Source organism: Canis lupus, chromosome 4 (assembly GCF_003254725.2).
Source record: "Canis lupus dingo isolate Sandy chromosome 4, ASM325472v2, whole genome shotgun sequence".
NCBI lineage: Eukaryota > Metazoa > Chordata > Mammalia > Carnivora > Canidae > Canis > Canis lupus.
Genome location: NC_064246.1, coordinates 24,844,959 through 24,872,827, shown reverse-complemented (window position 1 = coordinate 24,872,827; position 27,869 = coordinate 24,844,959). Strand labels below are relative to the sequence as shown.

At 37.4% G+C, this 27,869-nt stretch overlaps 1 protein-coding gene across 4 annotated transcripts in view; it reads right to left on the bottom strand.

Annotated features, from left to right (window-relative positions):
• VCL (vinculin) overlaps window positions 1–27,869 on the bottom strand; it is a 118,941-nt gene that overhangs the window by 25,002 nt on the left and 66,070 nt on the right. For 2 of the 4 annotated variants that reach the window (XM_035715309.2, XM_035715310.2), the window contains exons 3-11: window positions 21,852–22,002; window positions 21,535–21,643; window positions 19,510–19,632; window positions 17,594–17,754; window positions 8,869–8,962; window positions 7,911–8,058; window positions 4,515–4,668; window positions 3,651–3,826; window positions 191–381 (exon numbers count right to left, since the gene is read on the bottom strand). In XM_035715309.2, coding sequence (XP_035571202.1) covers window positions 191–381; window positions 3,651–3,826; window positions 4,515–4,668; window positions 7,911–8,058; window positions 8,869–8,962; window positions 17,594–17,754; window positions 19,510–19,632; window positions 21,535–21,643; window positions 21,852–22,002 — 1,307 coding nt within the window. The remainder of the gene's footprint in view (window positions 1–190; window positions 382–3,650; window positions 3,827–4,514; window positions 4,669–7,910; window positions 8,059–8,868; window positions 8,963–17,593; window positions 17,755–19,509; window positions 19,633–21,534; window positions 21,644–21,851; window positions 22,003–27,869) is intronic. The other 2 variants (XM_025434866.3, XM_025434867.3) reach the window with 1 other exon arrangement.

Genomic DNA, 27,869 nt, shown 5'->3' with positions numbered 1-27,869 from the left:
TCTTTTTGATTAAATCACAGGAATCATATCAGCTACATTTGGAAATGGAGTCATGTTGTAGAATGACTTACTTACCAGGAGCTAAGAACCCTTTCTGCACCTAATTACAGACGAACAAGATCTCTATCAACATCTTGCTTATTTTCACTGAGACCAGTTTAATGAAGGTTAAGTGCACTTATGGCCTTACCAACACCCCGGTCATCCACTGTGGGATTATCAATCCACCGCTGTGCTTGCTCAATCTTGCCTTCAAGGTGGACAGCTGCCTTGGCGGGCCTGCTATTGGCCACAGCCCTATTAGTTTTGGTCTGCAAGTTCTGCAGGGCTGTGGCCACCTGTTTGGCCAATGCTCGGGCCTCTGGGGAATCTCCTTTGCCCCTGAAGAGAAAAAAAAAAGCCATCCTGTCACAGACACTATTTACACTGAGATGATTTTAATTGCTATACAAATGCTAATGAGATGATAAATTGCTAATCATTATTATTAGCTTAGTTTGGAAGGAGAATGGTTTATTTGGCACTAAATTAAGAAATTAATAATTTAAATTCAGATTGCATTATCCCAGTTAAAACATTAAATAGGAGATTGAGTCATTCTACCTCAATCAAGCTCAACCATCTGGTTAGCCGAGCTCAATCAAGCAACACTCAGCCATTGCAGAAAATACTACTTCCCTCAGGAACTAGGTGGGCTCAAGTAGCCATGTATGTTGTATAACAGTAGTTGAAGTAGTTGTAGAACTAGCTATAGTAGGGGGCACCTGTAGAACTAGCTATAGTAGGGGGCACTATCAGAGTTGGAACTCAAAGGACTATACTCTGGGCACCTGGGTGGCTCAGTGGTTCAGCGTCTGCCTTTGGCTCAGGTTGTGATCCCGGGGTCCTGGACTAGTCCTACACCATGCTCCCAGCTGGGAGCCTGCTTCTCCCTCTGCCTATGTCTCTACCTTTCTCTGTGTTTCTCATCAATAAATAAGTAAAATTAAAAAAAAATAAAAAAAATAAAAGAACTAGCTATGGAACTAGTAGTAGTACGATCCTTTTTTTTTTTTTTTTTGAGAGAGAGAGAAAGAGAAAAAGAGAGCACTAGTGGGGTAAGCAGGAGGTAGGGAGAGGGAAAAGGAGAAGTAGACATCCAACTGAGCAGGGAGCCTGGCTCAATCCCAGGACCCTGAGATCGTGACTTGAGCCAAAGGCAGATGCTTAACCAACTGAGCCACCCAGGTGCCCAGGAGTACAGTCCTTTGAGTTCCAACTCTGATAGTTACTACTGCAAACACTCCTATTATTTAATCCTACAACAACCCTATAAGGTAAACACCAAAGTTATCCTCGCTATTCAAAAAGCAAAACTGAGGTGCCAAAAGGTTGGACAACTTACCCAAGGTCTATCACTTTCTTTGGTGGACTCGGGATTCAAACCTAGGCGCTCTAACTTTTGAGTCCTCACTCTTAGAAACTTATATTGCTATCAAGTAATTCTCCAATCTTTGCTATAACTGATTAAACTGGTTATCTAACTCAAAGACAACAAGACCACAGTCAAGCAAGGTACCTAATTCCAGTATGGCTAAAAGTCACCTGGGATCTTAGTTTTAAATGCAGATTGTTAAATCTATCATCAAAAGAGATTCTGATCAAGTATGCTGGTGAGGGGTCCAGGGTGTACTTTTTTTTTTTACAACCTTCCCAGATGATTTTAAGGTAAGTTGTCCTTGGTCCATACTTCAAAAACACTACATAGTCAACTAGTGGTAGATCTGGAACTGGAAAGCCATACTATGCCTGGAACAGGTAGGTGAAAGCTAGACAAAGAACCCAAATAAAGTCAACACACAGAGTGAAGCAGACAGCATACCATACAACTATCAAGAGATGGAGGGAGGAGCTTGCAATTTCCACTAGACCTGGCCATACTTCAAACTATCAAGCTCCATTAGCTGCCTCTACATATTTCTAATAAACTTCCACTTTTTACTTGAGTTAGTTCCTTGCAACCAAAGAACTTCAACAAGACCATCAACACAGAAATAAAAAGAAAACCACAATTATGTATCACAAAGGGAGATTACTGCCCCCAAAACCCTACTCCAAAGACTTCAGGTTCTAACCGCTATGAACATATACCAAGTCTAATGCATTTTATATCTCAAGTCTACTTAGAGAAAACTTCAGATGAATCTTCTCTGTCTCACCAATAAAAATGAAAATATTATTCTACCTGCCAGAATGACTAATTTAGATACTCTCCTAAGAACTCCTTTATGACTTTAAATCTCAATACCTTCTCCATTATAGAGCTGGACAAAGAAGGTTATTTATCATGGTTCTGATCATGGCTGCTCCTGCTCCCAGGAGTGGATCGTACTACTACTGCCAGGAAGCTATGTACATGTTATAATAAGGAATGATGGCATGTGACCACACAGGGACATTTGCTGTTGATACCATTACCATCAATTCTCTCTTCATCATTAAGAAACATAATGAGTACCTGATATGTATATGGAATTGTGTTAAGGTCTTTAAAATAGTTTTCTCCTCTCAGTATTTTTAAACTAATAAGAATGTAAACAGATTATATAAATAGGTTAATATTAATGAACATAGACCTAACTGCATAGACATTATATTGTACAATTGTCAAATTATTTATTTTCTCAGTCTAAACAATTCAGTCATCCCCAAATGATCAAGCTTGGTATATAATCAAACTTGAGCTATTATTTAAATTGGTCTCATCACAATTTTCTGCCTAAAGCGTGTCTATTCTGCTCCCACTCAGTTCCTATTTCATAGCCCTAGCTAGACAGGAATGTGCTTTTTTTTAACCACCATTGTCCTCTTGGTCAATACAAGACTTGAAAGAACTCCAAGGTGCCTGTCACAGAAAAAAGGTTAGGTTCTCCCATGGAAGAAGAGGAAATGAAATATGCAAGTTAAATGAAAACCCAAATCTCACAAAATACTTGACTACGGTAACCCCAGATAAGAGGCTAGAGGACTAAGGTGGGGAAGAAGAAACTTTTACTTCGACATTGTACTCTTGTAATGTTCTTTCAGCACGTGCTGCAGTTTGTTTAAGAGAGAAAAATATCAATCAAAAGAACAAAGCTACACCTCTTTCCTACATAATCAAAGTGGATGATGCCATGAAAGTCTTTAAACGCAGCAGCTGTGATGAGGACATCGTATTTAAGGATCTTTCATAATAGTTACATAAGAAATAACATTGCTGGGGAAAGAAAAAAGTGTCTTCTTATGCCTCCCCTCCCCACCCCCTCCACAGCATCTTTTCTTAGAGAGCCACAAAAATTATTTTCCTCATATGCCTGGAAATCGGTTATGCCACAAATATGATGTAGCAGAAAAAGTCCTAGCTTAGAAATTAAAAAGTAGATCTCAAAAAAGGAGTTCTTGGCATCCTAAATTTATTCATTTAAAACCATCTGACCAGCAATAAATCATTAACCCTCAGTTATGGCAATAATAAAATAGAAGTAATATCTGACCTAGCCATGTCATACAGAATCAACAGGAATATAGTGGAAGAATATCATATGTGCCTTTAACCTACAGCATTCAACCATCTACATGCCAGGGGGAAAAGAGAGATTAAAGGGCAATATCAGAAATTAAATACATACTGTCTCCGCAGATCTGCTAATTTAGAAGTCAGAGCAGATATCTCCCCAAGAGAACGTAGAATGTCATCCCTCTCTTTAGGATCATCACACAACTCTGCTATTTTCCTAGCTTCAGCCAAAGCCCCTCGAATCTGTTCTTCTCCTTCTGGTCCACCATTTGGATCTGCAAGCCAATTCTGCACACACAGAAAGGGGGAAAAAGCACACTGTGATCTCCTCAGAAACTATTTCTTTAAACTTAACAAGGCCATCAGAAAGATCTCAAAAGTAATCACAAGGCACACCAGTGATCACTTTTATAATGCTGATTCTTATTGTTTTACACAGGTTCTTGGCTCAGGTAAAATCAAATCTATCCTTCATCTGCTTATAAGTTATTTTTTCCATCCCCGTTAGAATAAATATTTTCACAAGCTTTATCTTATCTTTGGCTTAATCACACCTTATTAATTCACCTGCTCAAACATTTGTGTTTCTCTGTGAAATGCATGAAAATCATTTTACAGGAGTAGCATCCGAAAACTCTAACCCTTTAACAGTGCTATGACCAAATATAGTTATGAATTTTAACATAAAGAACAGTTTTCATATTCTGTGATCTCTACCAGGAACTAGGATTTTCTTGGTACTCAGAGTACATTCTTTTAACTGATCAAAGTATTCAAAATTAAGATCTCTATATCAAAATAGAGATAACATGAGTCTAAATCTGTGGTGAAAGGGAGAGGTGTTAACATTGGTAAATGCCGAGAATCAGTCATCACTTAGAAATACTCGTTATCCACCCACAGTAAATAAGAAAGACAGACAGACAGAGATGCAGGATATTTATTTCCCACCCCTCCTGAAAATCATCATTACTACCTGAGCAGCATCAATCTTCTTGGCAATGCTCTGCTTTGAGTTGGTCATAGCTTCCAGCTTGCGGGCTGCATTTTCCACTTTTGCTGTGAGCACATCCAGACCCTGAGACACCTGCTGGGCTTTCTGCATGGCCACTGGTGAGGCTCCTTGTCCTCTGTTCAAAACAGATGTTGTCATTGCACTCTCTCAAATACTTACTGGCAAAATATCATGAGAAGCACAAATATGTCATTTTTGTTAACATGCTTGTCTTTTTCCTTTCCTCCAGCAAATCTGGGGTAGCACAAGAAAACACAGAAATAAAGCAAAACACCCAAATCATCTACTTTCTCCTTTTGCTTTTAAAAATATGCATTAGCTTCCTGGAACTGCATAACCACTTTAAAGACCAGACTGCAAATTTTGATAATAATGATTCTCCTCTTGATGGTGATTACATAATCAAGTCTGAACTTCAGGGGGAAAATGTGCTTGTGATCTTCTTGCTATGGAGGGTTTGTTACCATAGTAATGTGTGCTTTAAAAAAAAAAATCCCATTAGATTGTCTTATTTATGGGCAAGTATACATCGAAAATATTTCAGGAAGTAGCATGCCCAGTGCTACTAAAAGCACACCAAACTGGGACCAAGCAGATCTGTGTTCAAATTCTTAGTCTTGGGACCTGTGAACCTTGTTTATGACAGGCTTTAGCTTTCTCACTTATAAAATGAGGACTGGGTAGGTAACAGGACTTGCCCAGCTTACCCAACAGAGTGGCTTCAAGCAAAAGGGTAAACTATAGAACACTGTGGCAACAAAGCCATACAAATAATATAACTACTGCTGCTATTTAACTGTCATTATTATTATAATAAACCTAATAATAATTGTAAATGTCTACCTTCCACTCCTATGCAATCTATAAATATCAAAACCAGTTGGTACTAAGGAGGAAAAAAGCACTGTTGGTGAGAAACTGGGTTTTTTTTTTCCATCATTCTCCTGAAGGACTAATTTTACTATTTTCCTCTCTCGGAAGTGGTACGCTATATTAAAAATGAGGTGCATCATTAGACACTTGTTTTCTCTTTGTAAGAGACTTCCCAAGTCATAACAAAGTAAGATTTGCCACCGTTTCACAAACTCAGATTTTTAAGCCACTCCGCCTGGTACTCTCAATGATGGGGTGGGGAACTTTATCAGTTGGTAGAAAGGCAAGCTTATCCTCCTAACCTAAGCTTCTGACTTTAGGATGAACTCCAAAACATCATAGCTCCCCTTAATAGTAGCATAGATCTGTCATTCATTTATCTGTTCTCCTAAAATTCATCTTTGTTTTTCATCTATACCAATATGTAAAGTCATGAACCCAATAATATTTATTGCCAGGTATGTTTCATTTGTACTTGAGGCTTCCCCTTAGATGTGCTGAGGAGTGGAAGGCTTTTGGGACCTTTTACAATTTAATTTGCTTTTTTCTTTCAACTCTAGTCATTCGTGATGAGAAACTTTTTAGAGGACAAAAGTCCAAGTGTGAAAATGTAAAAAATATTTATAATATTTCATTCAAAATAAAAGTTTACTGGGTCCCATGGAGGAAAAATAGATCCTTACAACCTAGAAACCCTAGCAACTGAAAAGAAGTTTATCAATGAGGAAATTGTTGCTGAGCCTCAGCCACTAAAATGTTAAATAGCTAGGCATATTTAAGAAAGGCTAACAGGGAGATAGCTTGCTAATCTTTCATCAGAAAAGGACACTGCAGGCTCCAGTGTGAAGCAGGCCCACAGCTCATCACTGTTGTAGCCTTGTCTCTTTACAGATTTACAGTCGATCCCATACAGCAACCACCTTGTTCTCTTGCTCAAATTCATCTTTCTCTAAACACATACAACTGTGTATTCGAGAATTCCAAGTGAAAACTGTCTACCACACTGTGAAAAGGCTGCAGACAAAAGAGCCAGCAGTGAGAAATTAGAAGAGCCAAGAATCTTGTCAAACTGCACTGGCAATTCTCCGAATGGGAACAGAACTTCTTTTTGTCCTTTCTGTAAAGTTCTTGTCATGCTCATGACAGGGGAGACTGCTTCACAGCAGGAGAAAAAGGCTCATTGAGCTCAGTGAGACCGCATTTATTTATGCAGTTCCTTCTCCCTATAAGGTAAAGACTCTTGACCTGAAACCCTTGGAACTTCCAGGGCTACGGTGAATCCACGAACCTCTGGAAATTACACATATTACACAGGCATGTTTATGGGCATCTTTTTATGTACAGATTAATGGCTTTCATCAGATAAGAATTATCTTGACCCAAAAGGTTAAGAACCATGCCTTTAAGAACTGTATTCTTGGGGGACCTGGCTGGCTCAGTCAGTGGAGCATGTGACTCTTAATTTCAGGGTCGTGGGTTCAAGCCCCGTGTTGGGTGGGGGGATTACTAAAAAATAAACTTAAAAAAAAAAAAAGGACTATATTCTTTTTTTCTTTTTTTAAGTAATCTCTACATCCAATGTGGAGCTCAAACTCGCAACCCCAAGATCAAGAGTAGCACATTCGACCAGCTGAGCCAACCAGGTACCCCAAGAACTGTATTCTTATGTCTATTCTGTTAATACATTTGAAACCAGGTCTAACAGTGTACAACTTGTCAAGGGGTATTTCTGAGGCCTGTTTGGAGACCCTGCATATTCCAGTTATCTCAAGGTGTTTCATGACATTCTTGAAGCCAAATTAATATTCAGCCACACCAGTAGTCCCCATATTTCAATTCTTGAAATTGAGTTTCAAGAATGCCCATATTATAAAATTCCATAAAAATGAGTATCTTTTAGAACTTCATTGACTCTACGGGTGAGTTCCAAAGAAGCCTATGTTATACTGAGTTTTCTTAATAACAAACTATATATAGTATACAGGGGGAAAAGTTCTAGAAGTCAAGCCTTGAAGTAGGTAAAAGAATTATGAAACCAAATGAATAATGATGAAATAGAAACTCAAAAAATCCTAGAAATAATCAACATACATGATAACTTACTTAAGTGGTTTTTTAAATAATGCAAAACAATTCCAATATTTTCACTCTTTATGTTTCTTTTTACCCATCCTTAATAAAAGATATGCCTACCCATGCCAGACTTCACCACTGCCCCTTATTCATCATAAGCCTGTGGCTAGAAACTAAGATACCAGATTTCCATTTCAATTTCAACTTTACTACAAGGCATCTGCCTACTTTAAAAGTTTATCAAAGGAAAAGTTCACTTCAATCTCAAGAGAATTCATAGACTATAATAATCTGTTATCCATTCATCAAAAAGAACACAGTAAAATTAGCAGGCCCTTACTCTCTGAATCACTTTGTCAGGAATGCCATCCAATCTGTTACCTAACTCAGGTAAGAGTAGAGGAATTTTACCTGGCTCGGAGTTCAGCCACTTGATCAGTCATCTGCCCCAGCATTTTACAGGTTCCCAGGATCTCCCTGCGCTCTTTGCCTGCGCAGAGTTCACCGACTTTTCCAGCTTCATCTAAGATCTGTCTGATGGCCTGCTCACCAGCATCCCCTAAAATAAAGAGATATTCAATATCTACACTGTTGATGCATTAATTATTTAGGAAGGATGCTTTACAAGTCATTTCATTCATGAAGGAATGGATGATTTTAAATGACAAGTGAATAGAAGACAATACATCTGATAGCTAACCATGCCCTAACAACCAGAGGGTGAGGTTTCAACCGCAGATACTTCTAAAAAAGATACTTGGAACCATATCCATCTGGAGATGATAAGCAGCTTGTGGTAAGAATATGGATGATGAAAATAGGCTCTACTAATTTAATACTACTTAGCACCTCTAACCTCCATTAGGCTTTTCACGTCCATTCAAATATTAATCTAAAACTGAATATTAGATTAGAAAATCCATAAAACCTAGCTCAATAACCCATTTGGGTCTTTACATAAGTCAATTTTGCTTTCCAATTCTTATTGGCATCATCATTTAATCTGTTTAATTAAGTACTTTGTTGACATAAATGGAAATCTGCCCAATGGGAACTAAAAGAGAAGAGTTTTTATTCAAAATAATTACCTTTCTGATTCAGGGAAGAAGTGAACCAATAATCTAGCAAAGAATGCCCAGCTCAGCTTGGTTAATTCCTCCAGAATGAAAGGTGATTGGTCTTTGCCCTTCATTCTTTTAAGGACCAGTAAATGCTTTGATTAGTCAAAACTATTAGAGAATAGAGTATGTCCCTTAATGTTGCAGTAGTTATCTCAGAATGAGGTTATGGGAAGATTTTTCTTTATTTCTTTTGTTGGCTCAACTTTTAGTTTTTTATTGTATCTGTCAGAGAAGCAGAACTAGATTACCTGGAGAGGCACTGGGATCACGGAGCCAACCTTTGGCCTGGTTCAGTTTGGAGTCTATGGAGGCCAATGCTCTCTTCATGGCTTCAGTGTCCTTTTGAAGAGAAATACAGTTATTTTATTTGCAAAAACTGAGATACCATGATACAAAGTAAGACAGAGAAAAAGTTACAGCACTTAACATACAATAGCTAAGGTAGTCCTACAACAGCCTTAAAAATACTCTCATCACACCAGAATGCTTATTTCTGTCAAAATGCAGCATCGTGCATGCAAATCTTCAGTTAATTCTATTTTGTTTTCTGATCTATTGCTAAACTGTGAAAACTGGTAAAAATCACTCAAGCCAAAAGATGCTTAATGTCTGCAGCAGGAAAAAGCCCTGTTGTCACATGCCTCATTATCAGCCTTCTACTCAACAATCATCTACTGCGGCCCTGGCACAGCCCTCCCTGCATCAGGGAAGCCTCATTAGCACGTGGTGTCACAAATCACAGTTCTTTTACATCTTGTTCTGAAATACACAAACACTGGATAATGCTTCACTATACTTAATTAATCTGAAAAACTTGGAGTTACTGGCTGGAAAAAAATGGAAAATTTTAATCTAGCAATTTAGTTTTAATTCCACAAATAAACCACTCCATGTAATGCAAGAAAAAACTTTTTCTGGCCTTCTCTGCCATATTCTTCATCTTCCTCATTCTAAGTTCCCTCATCATCCTAACCTGGAAGAAGAGGCAGGATAAAATAAGTGGGTCTCAATTTATTGTTTACAATCAGAATTCATAACGGTTAGTATTAAATTACCATAAAACCTCCCAAGACATAGCATGAAAAGCTGAAGCACACTAAAAATAACACCTATAATTTGATGGAGTTGTTAAAATACACAAAAATGTAGAGAACAATGTAAAAAGTACCCAGGTATCCATCCTCACAACTGACAGGCTGGCTATCTCGTAAGTCTCTATTTAACACCTTAAAAGACAGATGAGGGGCTCCTGGGTGGCTCAGTCAGTTAACCGCCTGACTCAATTTCAGCTCAGGTCTTGGGATGGAGCCCCATGTCCAGCTCCATACTGTTTGGGATTCTCTCTGTCCCTCTGCCCCCACCCCACCACTCATGCCTTCTGTCTCTCTCTAAAATAAATAAATAAATAAAATTTTAAAATAAAAAAAAAGACAGCTGAACTCCTTTTGCTCTAGGGAACTGGCTCTTACAGAGTTCACACAACAAAGCACAGAGTTAACCTCTGAAATTCTAAGCAATGCCCTGAATCTCTAACTTTTTTTTCACTTCCCAGTCCTGCAAAGTGGGGTTCTTAAAGGTGTTGTATCACCACTCTTCCACATGGGGGCACGAGGAGCTTCCCCACTTCTCTAATCCACTCAAGACCCAAAACTAGTACAAAATAAGCACTGGCAGCGAGCGCCCAGTGGGGTAAGGTCAGCAGCCTGACCACACCTTTTCCAAAGTATCTATTCAAACTATAAGGACTCTCAGCTTTAGTATTTCCTCCTTCCCCATCTAAACAGATAAAGTTTGTTCTTCTGTCTTAACCTCAGCTATCAAAGGCTCTAAATAACAAATTCTCAGCCACAGCAACTGAAGAGAAGTGAACTAAATTACCAAAAAAATGTAAATAGAATATTTTTTATTATCAAGTTATATGGAATTATGGAGGCTATCTCTCAAAAGAAGGCAGGGAGAGTCATAAGAGTATCTCTTTCGAAATCCATTTGAATTAGTACAAGTAGACAAATGGCATTTTTTAAGTGCTTGTATTCTCAAATAGCTTAAATATCTACTCCTCCTCCATCTTGTTCTACATTAATCTGTACAACAAACCCTGTCTTTAAAAGCCAGCTTTAGCTTGATTCCAGATTAGCAAGGCCCAAATCAATACCTATTTTAAAAGAGGCTCAGACAACTCCCAACCTCAGAGAATTAGATAGCCTAGGGTCTAATACAAGTTACAGGATTTTGTCTAGGCACAGAAAAGAAAAAATCATAATCTCTTCCTAGGGAAGTCTGTGCCTACTCTAAAGAGAAATTATACCCACGTGAAAATAATTTATAATCTTTTAAATAACCATTTCTCTAACACGCTATTATTTTTTCAGTGAAAAAACTGGAAATTGATTTCATTTCAAAAGATCAAATATTTTGTGGGTCTACTCTAGCATTAAAGGCTACTCTTTGAGGGGATCCCTGGGTGGCTCAGTGGTTTAGCGCCTGCTTGGGGCGCGATCCTGGAGTCCCGAGATCAAGTCCCACATCGGGCTCCCGACATGGAGCCTGCTTCTCCCTCCTCCTGTGTCTCTGCCTCTCTCTCTCTCTCTATCATGAATAAATAAATAAATAAATCTTTAAAAAATAAAAAATAAAAAAATAAAGGTTACTCTTTGGGGGCTCCTCATTGGCTCAGTCAGTAGAGCATGCATTTCCTGGTCACCGGGTCATGAGTTTGAGCCCCACATTGGACATGGAGCCTACTTTTAAAATAATAATAAAATAATAATAATAATAATAATAATAATAATAAATAAAAAGGCTACTAGTCTGGAAACTAACTTTAATTGAGGATTTCCTGCATGATAGGTTCTGTTTTAGGTATTGCTTCCCCTCATTACTTCATTGAACCTCAAATTTAAATGCAATTTTACAAACTAAGAAACAGTCCTACAAATCCAACTGATCACAGGTTTGCTGACATCAAACCTCTTTATTTTATATTAAATGAAATTCATGAGTTTTTTTTCTTTTACCAAAAAGAGTTGCCGAAGATTCTAACCTTCAGTAATAGTAAGTCTTTCCCTTGTTGATTTTGGCTTTGGTTAATACTGACCAGAAAATAAGCTCTAAAAATCAAAATCCTAATCCTTACTACCATAAATGACTTATTTTATTCTTCACTGCCCAAAAATGATTTGAAACATGATGGAAATAGTAGCTTTGCTCTATTCAGTACCCTCAAAAATCATTGCTTTTTTTCTTCCTAATAAAGCATGAATGGCCACCACACTTCAAGGAAAGAATCTAATCCTCGGGAAGTGAGTAATTTACTCCTGAGTGGGAGAAGATGTGACATCAATAAGTTAAAATTGGGCAGCCCCGGTGGCGCAGTGGTTTAGCGCCGCCTGCAGCCCAGGGCGTGATCCTGAAGACGCTGGATCGAGCCCACCTCAGGCTCTCTGTATGATGCCTGCTTCTCCCTCTGCCTGTGTCTCTGCCTCTCTCTCTCTCTCTCTCTCTCTCTGTCTCTATGAATAAATAAATAAAATCCTTAAAAAATAAAAAAAATAAGTTAAAATTAAGAGGTGCTAATTTGCCCCTAAAAATGATCCATTAAAAGTTGAAATGAAGCTACATTATTTAAAGTGACAATTTCAGTTAGTTACCAGAGTTTTTAATAGCATAAATTTTAGACAATTTTGAGGATTTAAAGCAGTAACTGAAAGGATCACTTTTTTTTTTTTTTTTTTTTTAATGATAGTCACAGAGAGAGAGAGAGAGAGAGAGAGAGAGAGGCAGAGACACAGGCAGAGGGAGAAGCAGGCCCCAGGAGCCCGATGTGGGATTCGATCCCAGGTCTCCAGGATCACGCCCTGGGCCAAAGGCAGGCACCAAACCGCTGCGCCACCCAGGGTTCCCGAAAGGACCACTTTCGATTCTTTCTGGAACAGAGCAAGTTTTGAATAATCATTTAAACACATTACACTTTAATGTCCTATCAAAATAAAAAAGGTCCATGGGAACAAATATTTTGGTCTTCTAAGAATCTCATATATACTTCTTTTGAAGAGCAGTCTTTACTCTGGAATTGACAGAACTGTCATAAGCATCATAAGAAGTATATTTTTTTAAGAAGTATATTAATAGAGAAAAAAATCATCATTGGAGTATCTTTGTAAAATCTCAAATTTGGAAAAGAGAAAAGTCTCCATTAATCTCTTCTCTGGGTTTTTGTTGTTCTTTTTTGTTTGTTTGTTTTGTTTTGTTTTGTTTTGAAGAGTGAGTGTAAAAAAGACCAGATCTAGGCATGCAGTTTTAGGGACAGCTAACAGGAATCTGGTCACCTCCCCAAGGTCCCTTTTACAGTGAAATTCTTATGAGTTCAGATTTTAAATGAAAAAACCACACTGACTTGGCAGTCTCACACACACCAAAAGGTGGAAGGACAACCTTAAAAGAACTACTTTTTATATGCTCTCCCAGGAACTGAAACACTCCTGAAATTTAATATAGAATTAGTTCTAAGGAACACAGAATAGTACTGAGAACCCTGGAGTTCCTCCTAGAGATAATCAAAAGGAACTGTGATAGAAAAAGTGAGGTCCTACAATGCCATGTTCTAGAAAATTTTCAGTATGGGACTAAGGACTGCCTCTTGTTTGCTGCCCAATCTACTCTCCCTTTTCCCTCTGACACCTCCCCTCCCCACTCTTCCCACTCTGTTCCATTACTGATGGCATTTCCACCCCTTAATCCGTGTTTTAAACAAATGTTTCTGGAAAGAATAAATGGGCAGTAGAACAAAATCTTACAAACTACATTTAAGTAACAAGAGAAAGTTGTCTCCCCCGAGACTTCAGGCAAATTAGGCTTTAGTTCCTCATCTTTAAGAATACCTTCCCAGCTCTAAAATGCAATGCCACCTATGTGTGTACAATCAGATGTACCAAGTAGAAGATCACTTGGATGAGAAGGGAAATATCAATTGCTTCAACATTTTGGGCTCTTCTTCAGTTTGAGGGGAGGGGCTAAAATATGATAAATGTCTGAATTAACTACTTATCTCAAACTCTAAGAGATAAGTCCTCTATTGTATTAGCTGCTAAAAGAAAACAGTCTAAGACTCATTAAAAAGTTCACATATTGTCAAATCATTATGCGTGCACTTGAAACTATTATAACATTATATGTCAACTGTATTTCAGTAATAAAAATAAAACATCTAAAGTAGAATCGTTTTAATTAATCAAGTCAATCTTAAATCATGTTTCATTTTCACAGTAGACATTCTAATAATGTTACACTTACAACCTTTTTTTTCAAAAATGAAATAAATATCAACACTTAAACCTCAACTATCTGTAAGTAAGACCAAGTAAGATCACAAGTTCTAAACAGTATTTCCTTCTCTGGTAGGGTACAAAAATCTTCTGTGCAAGACATCTTGTGAGTCAGTCACTACTTCTACCCCACCACCAGCCTAGGCCTACAGGGGCAGGAGATCCACAAGAACTAATTCTATGGGTGCCTGAGTGGCTGAGACGATGAAGCATCTGCTTTCATTCAGCTCAGGGCATGATCTCAGGGCCCTGGGATCGAGGCCTACATTGCGCTCCCTGCTCAGCGGGCAGTCTGCTTCTCCTTTTCCCTGTGTGCTCTCTCTCCCTCTCTCTCAAATAACTAAACAAAATCTTGGAAAAAAAAAAAGGGGGTGGGGGTGGGGAGAGAACTAATTCTGAATAACAGCATGGGATGACTCAGGGTCAGTTGTAGGAGCATCTAGGTAGGGTAAAAAAATTCTTAGCTTAAAATTTTTCTCACTTCCTCTTAATTCTCAGCATGCATCAAGAAACAAGTAATATAAATATTTTAAAAAGAGATTGCTAAATTTACAAAGGGCAGAATTAGAGTTGTATTTAATTCACAAATTTCTTTCATAATGAACACTAAATTCATTTTTAATGATCACTATACGAAGATTATTGATTTCAGGAGGGGAAAATTTTTATTCTCAAAATAAAATGAAGCATTTAAACTCAAAGTACTTTTAAATGTGTAAATATGTAATTTGAATGTAGGTATAAAAGGTAAAATAATCAGCTATTGCACTGCCTCTTTAAGAACTTAACTTATTCGGCAAAACGCACTTTTACCAAAAATTTTTTCCACTTACTTTCTTCCCCCACTTTTCTAGAGGAACCATCACTTTCCAGGAGAAAACTGCACCAATGGGGAAGCATGAAACAAGTATGGTAAGACAAAGTTAATTCTTAATTGGTAGGGTCGAGAGGAGGTAAAAGATATCACGTATTAAATAGAATAGGGACTCAGTGTTCACAGATAGACGCAAGGTCTGATTAATTCACTGCTTACAGGTGAGCAATGAAAGATGCATAATGCTAGTAAACTGAAAAATAACCAAAATTCTAGGTACCAATTTACCTTTTCAAGGTAAATTTTTTTTCCCTCATTATTCTTGCAACTAATAAAAGTAATTACAGTTCAGGGGTAGCTGGAAGTAGAGTAGATGGATATGGGGTCAGAAGTAAGATCTGTCATATATTATCTTTTTATAGCATTTTGATTTTTGAACCAGGTAAATGTAAAACCAAAACAAAATGAGACTTAAAAATGAACAGTTCTTGCTCATTCTGATGTCATTTTGTACTTGAGCTTCTTTTGGTTGAACTAATTTTATTTACTTTCTTTCATTCTGATAGTTTTGCAACACCCCGTACAGTCTGGTTCCTTCCAGATCAGCATAAAAATGAGACAGCTACAAGAATGTACACAGTGGGGACCAGGTTCATTTCCCTTGTATATCTCCCCAGGTGCCACATCCTTATCCTGAAAAACTCAACTGACCACATTTCAAAAAAAAAAAAAAAGAAGAAGAAGAAGCATCTCTCAATGGCACTTGTACAAAATAAAGCTCAGCAACACTTATTTACTAAATGATGGATAACTTTTCCCCTCCAAAAATAGAAAAACATTGAGGTGGTAAGACCTGCTCCTCTTTTTTTTGCTATTTCTCATCTGCTAGAAGCAAAAGAGAGAGAATAAGGAAAGAGATTAGGTTAGGGGAATGTGAGGTCATGGAGAACTATGGATGATTCACAGCTTAGCAGAACATGCAGTGAACCACGGGCTGAAGTTAGGAAAAATCTTAGATACACTTAACTTTTTCCCTTTTTGATTTTGAAGGCTAGGGTCACTGTGAAGGACAGGTGACCCATCTAAACTCTTCAACCTACTCATTTTCATTATGGTTTAAAACCTCAATGACACGTCTCCAAAAGCAGAGACTGATATGAAATGCAAATAGAGAGATGGCATCTGCTACAAGTTTCATTTCCCAAGAACAGGGTCCATAGGTCACTTGGAGGTCACCCAGCTACTTAGAGAAACTTGCCCTTCAAATGAAGTCAGTGGGAATGACCAGGCCAAAACAGTTCTTAGGAGCCTGTTCAAAAAGATGAAAGCATCCACCAAATACAGAAAGCCTGATATCCCATAGTAATGTCTTTTATTTTGCTCTCCCAAAAGCAATAACTCAATATGAGCCAGAGTCAGTTTGCCTGGCACAGCCCCAAGGCCCTATTAAATCACATTCTGACACATATTCGAGCACAGTGTAACACACCGGCACACAGAATAAGGCACAGCACACAGCACAAGAAAACCTTACAGACATGCTTTTTTCTCTTTTTAAGCGAAAAAGAGACTAGAGGGCAAGAGAAAGCTTACCTTCTAAATGTGAGAAAAAGAATAAAACAGACAAGAGAACAAAAAAAGATGCATAAAGAAGTCATAACAGGGAAGTGAAAGTTGTCAAATATGCAAAAGCAAAATTAAGTAAAATATCAAAGACTTAATAAAATGATTTTACCATATAGATTGAAAATACAGTCTTAAAACTTGTTCAAGAACTTTGTGTCTCTGTAAAATCCATAGTTAAGCTAATTTCCTTCTGCATATTTAGATTCACTTTCTGGGCAATATGATTTTAAGACCCAGCTTTGACCTTACCTTAGAGGTGTTCTGAAGAACAAACACAACCCTACTGAGCACCCAATGAAAGTCATACTACAAATCCCCTCTTTCTATACAACCATACTGGGCACCCAATGGAAGTCATACTACAAATTCCCTCTTTCTATACAACCATACTGGGTACCCAATGGAAGTCATACTACAAATCCCCTCTTTTCCAGGGGGGGCCCTGGAAACATCATTTGGGTGGAGAAGCTGGATCCTGGAGGCAGTGTGTTTCCCCCATTGGTTGTATCTTGGGCTCCTATAAGGAAAGAATAAACCTAAGTGCCTCAGATCTCCCAGACAGTCACTAGACAAGGAAAAGTAGACCAGAGCAGTATCAACATAAGATCACTGCTGCTAGGCTCCAGAAGGAATCAACCCTTCTGGAGTTCAGAAGAAATTCTAGATAAAGGGTGAAGGAACCCCTCAAACTCAAGGACGAATATGAAAACCAATATTTTAATTAAGCTTTCCTTAAGGAAAATGGTATGACAAACAGACACACCTAGAAATGCCAAGAGTTTCTCCTCTGTAGATTTCTTAGGTCAAAGATTGGTTAAGGATAACTTTCCATAAAATTAAATTAACAGTCATATTCTGTATCTTCCTTGGTCACCTAGCAACAACCACCCATATAATAAGGCAGGGTTCCCACCCAGGGGAGTATACACCCTACAAGAATTCCTCCACCAGCCCAATGAGTGTCCAGCTTAAAGAATAAGCAACACATCTCAGTCTTCAATCAGCCATTCACCCCACATGCCTATTTATTTGTTCTAGCCTGGGGCAAAGGGAATTTGCAAAAGCAGCAACTAACTCATGAAACCCAGGAAAAGTGAAGTAGAAATCATTTCATAATATCTCAGTAGTCTTACGTTACCCACAATTACAAGATAAAGTGTGAGGGGGAGAATTCAGGAGTTTGCTTATTTCTCTTCCAATAACACTAACCTTGCTGGCCCAGGCATCTTCATCCCAAGAAGTGAGTTGTAATACACGAATGATCTCATTAATTTCAGCACTCATCTTCTCTACAGTAAAATTGCGATTTTTCAAAGCTTCTTCTATTCCTTGGTTTTTTGAATTTTTAGTTGTTACAAAAATCTTCATAGCTATAAAAAAATAAACAAACAATCAGAAACTAAGCTCGGAATTTAATCTTGCTGTATAAAAACATTCACACAAGATGTTCCACACTTTGAGTACATGTTTTGGGTTTCTAAGGTCTTAAAAAGACTATATTAGGCTAGCTCAGTCAGTAGAGCATGTGACTCTTGATCTCAGGGTTTTAAGTTTGAGCTCCACATTGAGGGTAGAAGTTATTTAAAAAAGAAATCTTAACAACAACAAAAAAGAATATTAAAAACAAAACAAAACAAAACAAAAAAACACTGCAAGTCTGCCAATGAAGTTCCACTATCAGTAACTTTAAGGTACAAAACATCATTAAAACATGATCAGGGAGTTAATTTAACATGCATATACTGATGACCTACAAGCACAAAATACCCAGTGTCTTTCTAAATCAGTTATCTTCCCAGCCCTAACACTGGCCCCATCTAACATACACCTAACAGGACAAGATGAAAACAGTCAATAAAACTAAATGGAGTATCCTGCTATATCCCATCGTAATGGAAGATCCCAAAATGTTGAGTTTATCTTCTGGAATTTCTCTCAACATGTAGCAGGAACTTTCTAACCCCCAAAAGTAAAGAAGACGAAAATATTAATTTGAAGCACTGGAGAAAAAGGCTATCTTCCCATAAAACAATTAAAATTGTTAAAAATTAATCAACACTGGGACACCTGGGTGGCTCAGCAGTTGGGCATCTCTGCCTTTGGCTCAGGGCGTGATCCCGGAGTCCTGGGATCGAGTCCCCCATCAGGCTGCCTTGAGGAGCCTGCTTCTCCCTCCGCCTATATCTGTATCTCTCATAAATAAATAAAATCTTAAAAAAAAAAAACAATTAATTGACACACTACTGAGTGACCTAGATCAGAAAGAAATCTTACTCTCAAAACCTTTCTACCATATGGAACAGCCCCTCAAAAACATATTTCCCATGGAGATTATAAGACTCTACTTACAATTTTTTTGTTTTCTAGTTCATATGAGGGCGTTCTGAGCTCCTATACTCACCTCTCCTTTTTTAGCTACTACCTGAAATGTCAAAGCAGGAAGGCAGGAACTGAGGATGACTGTGCCATGCCTCGTAAGATTTTGAAAATAGAGCTGCCCCCTTCTGATAGTTAAACTAATTCACCCATAACTTGATTAAGATAACTTACGTAAACTGTGAGGTGTCTGGTAGATACTAGACAATAAATATAGCTCCCTTTTGCTAGCTGAGACAGCCGCCACCAGGCTCTACCCAGTGGGAAAGTGGTCCCATGTGGTATAGACCACCAACTCTATAATGTAGAGAACAGTTAAATGTCTTTTAGGAAAAAACTGTGTTAGCATGACACTGAAAAGGGCTTTGGGCTCACTTCTTTATCCTACAGTGCTCCATAATATCTATTCCGGCTCCTAATTTTTTTTCATAACACAAATAAAAATGTAAAAATTCCTATAGATACTCCATCTCCCAGAAAACAGGCCTATTAGGACTTCAGAACAGAGCCGGGCAACAGGAAGGGCAGCTTCAAACAAAGAAAAGGAGGAGAGCTCTCCTGGTGAATACTGATGAATACTGGTTCTTAGCCAATCAGCTGCAGCCATGTGGTAACACCCAATCTATCAGGTCTCATTCTTACCCAGCCTGAAGGACAGGCAACTAAGCAGTAAAGGAAAATTAACAACAGAGTTTAGAGTATGTTGACATTTTTTTTTTCCTGTAAGATAATGTAGAAGCAGAAAATACCTGAAATGAGAACTGGCAGCAACTCTTTCACGGTGTTCATGGAGTTCACCAACATCACTCGGTGCTCCTGGTGAGTCAGTTCCTGCTGCCTCTCATCAATCATCTTGGCCATCTTAGTCATTCCTGAGGCATAAGGAATAAATCATGCAGGGTGAGTAGTGAAACATCCCAGACTGGCTTTCTGAGCCTAAGTCCATTATGAATGATGATGAGAGTCCAAAATGCCCACTTAAATAACAGATACTACCACTGAACTGTAAGCATTTATGACATAGAATATTCTGGACAATTCTTACTTAATCCAATTTCATTCATTTCTATTAAACATACTTTATTAAATGTAAGTCCTGGGCACCTGGGTGGCTCAGTTAGTTAAGCGTCCGCCTTCGGCTCAGGTCATAATCCCAGGGTCCTGAGATCAAGCCCGGCATCGCAAGGGGCGCCCTGCTCAGTGGGGAATCTGCTTCTCCCTCTGCCTCCACCCCTCCCCCCTACTCATACTCTCTCTCAGGCTCTCTCAAATAAATAAATAAAATCTTTAAAAATTTTAAAACATAAGTAAATAAGTAAATAAATGAAAGTCCTAAATATGACATAATTTTCACACGTTTGACACAAATACTTCACAAATACAAAAACATACTGAAAAAATAAATATATGTTTGTTAAAAAATAAATAAAAATATTTTTCCTGGTTACCACACATACCAGGTCATGTCATGTGTCTGGCCACTGTGTCTACATAAGAATCTCATGCGAGCCTAGTACTGAGAATCCAGTGGCTGAAAAAAATCTTAAGAATTACAATAATGCGTTTTGTTTTCATCTTTATATTTTTCTGTACTTCCCAACTTGCCCAAAATAAGCAAGTACTATTTTTATAATTAGAAACAAACAGAAATATTATAAAAATAATTATAGTTAGGACAGCAATCAAAAGCATCTGGTGTTTTGGAATCAGTCTGCTAGCCCTTTTTGTTTACTTTGGTTATTATTCAAAGGTGCTGTGTGATTCTCTAAAGCTTGGGTTTTCAAACTGTTCCTAGGATTTCTTAAGCAGTTTCACAGGTCATCAAGGGGTACCAAAGGAAAAGGAGTGGTTGCCCCTGCTTCATTCAGAGTAGCTCCATTTTTGTCTTTTATATATTGGGATTCTGTGTAAGATTTTATTTGAAGAAATAAACTTTTTTCCCTAGTCCTATGGGAAAGTTGAAAGAATACTGCTCTAAAGGTATTTCCTGGTGATCTTCATTGACGGCTCAGAGAAATTCTTAAATGCCAGAGGTTTACAGAATGACTGTATTGGAACCTCATGAAAATACCGTTAATTGAGAATCATTTTACCTAAGACAAAAGATTTTTATAAGGTGATCTTTTATACTGACAAGTTAAACATCTGATGTGCCTTTTCATTGGTCTCAATCATACTTTAAGAACCCTCCAGAGTTCATGTTATATGACTATAAGAGAAAAAGCTATCTGTTCACGTATTTTGAATATTCAATTCTCAGGTGACTAAACAATCATTTCAAAATGAGATTTAGTCACAGTAGCTATTCTCTCCTTTTAGGTCTGATTATATTATGCAGCCTCCGGCTAGGGCATGAATCCATAATAGTAGGCGGGCTAATTAATGAGCTAAGAGGTCATAAAGAGCTACGGGCCAGCTGGCAGACAGTGAAGGAATGCAGTATAATGTGGAATGGAGAGGTCAGAATTCAGGGTGGCCTTAAAGCATTACAGTAATAGAAAAGTATTTCCTACATTCTCCAGCAACATTTGCAATGTCTAGTTTAATTCATTAGGCAGGGCCAGGATTTGTAGAAAGCAGATTCAGCTTTCAGAAACAATGATACCTCCTCAGTAGAAACACAGTGTCAGCTCCATCAACAGAGCAGAGACACCTAAAAGCCCAAAGCATCATTATTTATCTTCTGCAAAAAGCAGGCGGGAGTACTCCTTTCACCTTGATCAAACATGGACAATCCACAAAAAATTTTATTATAAAAACTGGACGCAACTAACCTGGTCCAAGATTCTTTGTGTAGGTGACCAAATCTTCCATAGTTTCCACCACTTCTGCCACTGTAAGATATTCCAAAATTCCTTTGCAAACTCTAATAATTTTACGAACCTGTAAACATATTTTAGTGAGTGAACAATATGTAGAACATACGGGAGAACAATATACAGAGCAATATGTAGAAAACATGCTAATTCAGCAGAGTAGCCTTTTGACATTTTCTCATCCTAAAACATCAGCAATCCTCCAATTATTACCTTTAAAACTATCTTTAAGATTTTTGTCTGGAAGAGGACTGCATGGGCCTCAGATTGCCTACCTCAGCCTCATCGAAGGTGAGGAGCAGGTCTGATGTGCCGGAGAGGATGCCCCTTGACCCATCAATTAGATAATCTCGAGCAGGCACTGAGTAAGGATCTGACTGAAGCATCTGGGCTGCCTGGACAAGCTTGGTGCAAGCATTCTCAACCCTGTGGGAAGGAACATGGAGTTAACCCACTGGCAGAACCAAGTAGAATATGACACGCAAATATAAAGAACGTTAATGGACATATTCACATTTTTTTTCTGATACGTAAAATAGCCAAGACCAATTTATAATAGGACCTAAGCTTTAGCTTTTAAAATCAACAATAAAGGGCTGCAAGTCCATTCATCCACCCATCCATTCATTCATTCATTCACTTCATTCACTGCACTAAGCCCTTGTTCTTTGTTATTTCCTGGCAACAAAAAATGATGACGAAATGGTTTGGACCTTTCACTTTAGGTTGCTATACATCTCTGAAACACCATTAAAAGACACTACACTAAGAACAGAAATCCTTGACAACAGTTCCAGATTTAATATCTGGAAATAAAATGCCAAAGCACTGTATTAAGTGAAATTTAATAATCAGATACAAAGGATTAGGAGGAAACAAAAAGTATGAAGTAATGCATAGATTTCCCATTCATCTAGCTAAATGGATTTGACAAATCCACTGAACTGTTTGAAAACCACCCTATAAAACCATTTTGTTAATTAAAATGTCACTAGCATTAATAACAAACAGTTATTAATAGTTTAATGTTAATACAGCTTAATAATATAGACAACCTGATCATATGTAACAATAAATGAATGAATGAATGAATCAGTGAAGAGCTAGACCTCATTGCTGTGGCTGTGGATCACTCCTAGAAAACTAGTTGTTTACTGTTTCTTTTTAATTTTTAAATTAAAGTTTTAATTTTAACTTATAGAATTTGTCTATTCATATCTATGACACAGTCAGTGAAAAATCACCTTCTTTCGACTATCTCCTAGGCTTTCAAATCCCATCTACTTGCAACCAATGTTATAGAGTCTCCTGTTTCTTCAAAATAAAATATTTTATTCATAGAAAAACAAAAACAGGCTTCCACCTTTTTTTATACAAATAGGATCATAACAGGCATACTCTCCGCATTCTGCTTTTCCCACTTAAATTTAACTTAGAGGGCGGCCCCAGTGGCTCAGAGGTTTAGCGCCACCTTCAGCCCAGGGTGTGATCCTGGAGTCCCAGGATTGAGTCCCACTTTGGGCTCCCCACATGGAGCCTGCTTCTCCCTCTGCCTGTGTCTCTGCCTGTGTCTCTGCCTCTCTCTCTGCCTCTCTCTCTCTCTCTCTCTCTGTCTCTCATGAATAAATAAATAATATCTTTTAAAAAAACTTTTTTAATTTAACTTAGAGATGTTCTAATTAAAGTACATTAAGAGCCTCTTCATTCTTTAATAATCCACATAAACTAGTCCATAATTTATTAGCCTGCTAAAATAAATCACCTTGAATAATATCATTGTAAAATGTATATATCTGTAGGATACAGGCCAGAAATGGAATTGCTGAATCAAAGGTGTAGACATTTACAATTTTGACAAATATTGCCATATTGCCATCCACAGAGGTTATTTACATTCCCCCCAAAATGGATGACAGCAGTACCTGTTTCTTCCATCTCAACAACTCGGTATATAATCGAACTTAAGTTTATCTTCACTCATATGATAGACCAATATAGTTTTTTAATTAAGGTGAAATTCACATAACATACAATTAGTGGCTCTAAAGGGTATATACAATTCAATGGCATTTAATGTATTCACAATGATGAGCAATTATCACCTCTCTTGGGTCAAAACTTCTATCACTTCAGAAACGGACCCTGAACCCTTTATGTAATCACTCCCCATCTTCCCTCTTCCTTCATCCCCTGGTAACCATTAACCTGCTTTCTATCTCTAAGAATTTACATATTCTGGATATATCATATCAAAAGAATCATGTGACTATGTGACTTGTGTCTGGCTTCTTTCACTAAGCATAAATGTTTCAAGGTTCATCCAGGTTATAGCATGTGTCAGTAGTTTGTTCTTTTTCATACCTGAATAATATTTTATTGTATATGTGCACATACAAAAATTTTTAAATTTGCTTATCCATCCATGTATTGATAGGCATCTGCACTATTTCCACCTTCTGGCAATTATGAATAATGCCCCTACTAACATTCATATACAAATTTCTACATGGGGGACACCTGGGTGGCTCAGTGGTTGAGCGTCTATTGTGGGCTCAGGGTGTGATCCCGGGATCTAGGATAGAGTCCCACATCAGGCTCCTTGCAGGGAGCCGCTTCTCGCTTTGCCTGTGTCTCTGCCTCTCCTTCTCTGTGTCTCTCATGAATAAATAAATAAAAATCTTTTTTAAAAAAATTTCTACGCAGATTAAGGTTTTCATTTCTCTTGGCTATATACCAACAAGTGGAAGTCTGTGTTAATTTTTTGAGGAAATGTCAAACTGTTTTCCACAGCAACTGCACCCACTTTATATTCCTACCAGCTTTGTAGAAAGGTTCCTATTTCTTCACATCTTTACCAACACTTGTTATTTTTTGGTTTTAAAGATTTGGGGGGCTAAAGCCATCCTACTGGGTATAATTGTGATTCTGATTTGATTCCTTACTGATCAAAGATGTTAAACATCTTTTCATATGCCTATGGGATATATCTTCTTTGGAGAAATATTTATTGACATGCTTTGCTCATTTTTTAATTGGGATGTTTTTCTTTTGTTGTTGAGTTGTCAGAATTATTTATGTACTCTGGGTATTAAATCTTTATCAGATATAATTTGCAGGCAGCCCGGGTGGCTCAGTGGTTTAGGGCCACCTTCAGCCCAGGGCGTGATCCTGGGGACTTGGGATGGAGTCCCACATCGGGCTCCCTGCATGGAGCCTGCATCTCCCTCTGCCTGTGTCTCTGCCTCTCTCGCTCTGTGTGTCTCTCGTGAATAAATAAATAAAATCTTAAAAAAAAAAAAAAGATAAAATTTGCAAATATTTTCTCCTATTTTGTAGGTGTTTTTTACTCAACATAGTTTTAATTTGCATTCTTTTATTACTAATGAAGTTAAAAATATTTTCATATTTTTTAAATTACAAAATAAAATCACACAAAAACTGTAATACTTTTATATTCAAATACCACAGATAAAACAATCATACTTCAGAACTGAAATATCACCAAGTACTTTAGACGCCCCACCCTAACCAAATGTTCCGTATTTCTCAGAACTAATCATTATCCTGAATTTTGTTAATTGTTCTCTTGATTTGTTTGTATACTTTTAATACCTGGGTATCTATACATATCTAAACAATGAATCATTTAGTTTTGTTTATATTAAAATCTTAAATAAGTCTAATTATACTGTTATATATGCTTCTGTGACTGTTCTTTTGTTCAATATTATGATTTTGAGACCTATCATGTTGAGGACCACAGCTAATATGACATATTACACTGTATGGATATACCATATTTATTTACCCATTCAACTTCTGATTGACATTACAGGTATTCTAGGTTATCTTATTTTTTACTGGTGTTTATATCAATACTACTACTATGAACATTCTTACACTGGCTTCTGGTGCACATTAATAGTATATCTAGTAGTAGAAAAATGGGGTTGCAGAAAATGCATATATATTCAACTCTACCAAGGGAAGTCAAGCAGTTTTCCACCAATTTAAAACACTAACCAGCAGTGTTCACAATTGCTCCAGAACCTTACCAACACTTGGCAATGTGAATTTTTAAATTTCCCAATGTGGTGATTGTGAAATGCTAAATTATTGTGAATTTAATTTGCATTTCTCTGCTACTAATGAAACTGGGTAGGGGCTAGGGGTATTTTTATGTTTATGGGCCCCAAGAGTTTTGACAGGTAGCATTTTTATTATTATCCAGCTCTGAACAATTTTCATTATGACATCTTTGACAATGAATTGTTTGGATATTTTAAAATGTACTTCAAGGCATAAGGGGCTCTAAGTTATCTTTTTGCTATTGATTTACCATTCACATGCATTGTGCCAGAGAACGTGGCCTGTAAGACAGCAAGGCTTTGAAATGTGTTGAGGCTTTTGAACACACATGATCAACTTTTATAAATTTTATATGTGTTCCTGAAAAGAATGAATATGCTCCAATTTTTAAGTGAACTATTTTACATAGTTTATTCTCAAACTTGTTAATTAAACCTGTTCAAATTTTCTATATCCTTGCTGATATTTTTTTTGTCTGTTTTATCTATCAATTACTTTTTTTTTAATTTTTTTATTTTTATTTATGATAGTCTCACAGAGAGAGAGAGAGGCAGAGACACAGGCAGAGGGAGAAGCAGGCTCCATGCACCGGGAGCCCGACGTGGGATTCGATCCCCGGTCTCCAGGATCGCGCCCTGGGCCAAAGGCAGGCGCCAAACCGCTGCGCCACCCAGGGATCCCCCAATTACTTTTTTTTTTAAGATTTTATTTATTTATTCATAAAGACAGAGAGAGAGAGGTAGAGACACAGGCAGAGGGAGAAGCAGGCTCCATGCAGAGAGCCCGACGTGGGACTCGTTCCATGGTCTCCAGGATTACGCCCTGGGCTGCAGGCGGCGCTAAACCGCTGTGCCACCGGGGCTACCCTTATCTATCAATTACTAAGCAATGAAATCTCCTACCATAGAGACAGATTAGTCTATATCTCCTTGTAGTTCTGTTTGGATTTTAATATATTGAAGTTAACATTTAGGTACATATAAGTTTACAATTATTATATAACTTGAACCTATTTATCATTATGTAACATCTCTCTGTACCTTCAATAATGTTTGTTGCTTTAATGTCTATTTTGTGTGACATTTACCTATGTCTCCAATAATGTTGGTTGCCTTAATGTCTATTTTATCTGACATTAATATTGCAGATCAGTTTTGACTATTTCAATCTCTGTCATTACGTTTTAGATGTATCTTTATAAATAACATATAGCTACATGCATTTTTTAATCTAGTTTAGGAACTTTTAATTTAATAATCTAGCCCATTTAAATTTATTAATATTACTGGTATATTTATTTTCATTTTCTTTTTTTATTTTATTTATTTGAGAGAGAAACACATGTGGGCGTGGGAGTAGAGGGAGAGGGGGAAGCAGGCTCCCTGCTAAGCAGGAAGCCCAAAACAGGGCGCAAATCCCAGGACCCTGGGATGATGACCTGAGCTGAAGGCAGATGCCCAATTGACTGAGCCACCGAAGCAACTCATCCATTTTTTTTTTTAAGAATCTTTTTTTCTTTTTTATTAGAGAGAGAGAGGTGGGGGGAGAGAGAGGCAGAGGGACAGGGAAAGAGAGAATCCCAAGGAGGATTCACACCTGGCACATAGCCCAATGTGGGGCTCAATCCCACAACCCTGAGATCATGATCTGAGTGGAAATCAAGAGTTAGACATTTAACCAACTGAGCAACCCAAGAACCCCTAGAATTATTTTCATATACTATTTATTTTCCATATGGCCTGTAATTTTGACTTATTTTTTCTTTCTCCTTACCTTTTCTTTTTTTTTTTTTTTTTTGAGAGGGGGGAGATTGCTAGTTTTTTCTATCTTTTTCTTATTCCCTTTATTAATTTTAAAGGTTATATACTCTGTTCTTTTTGTGCTTACCTTAAATATTTTAGCATGCATACTTGTCATGTTAAAAATCTAAAATAAAAGCTGTCCTTTTAATACAGCTGGCAGCTCATCAGTCTCATAAAAATCTAAAATGACTCAATATTTTTACCTCCTTCCCAAAGAATGATCTTAGGATACTTAATTCTCAATCATCCCTTTCCTGACTTTTATGCTATTGTTTTCAAATTTTGTTTTATGTTTACATTGTTTTCATGTATAAAATATTCTTTTATTTTAAATCTTTAAATCTTGTTAGATATTACATTGTTATATAAGTCAAAGTTTGCTTATATTTACCAACAAACTGT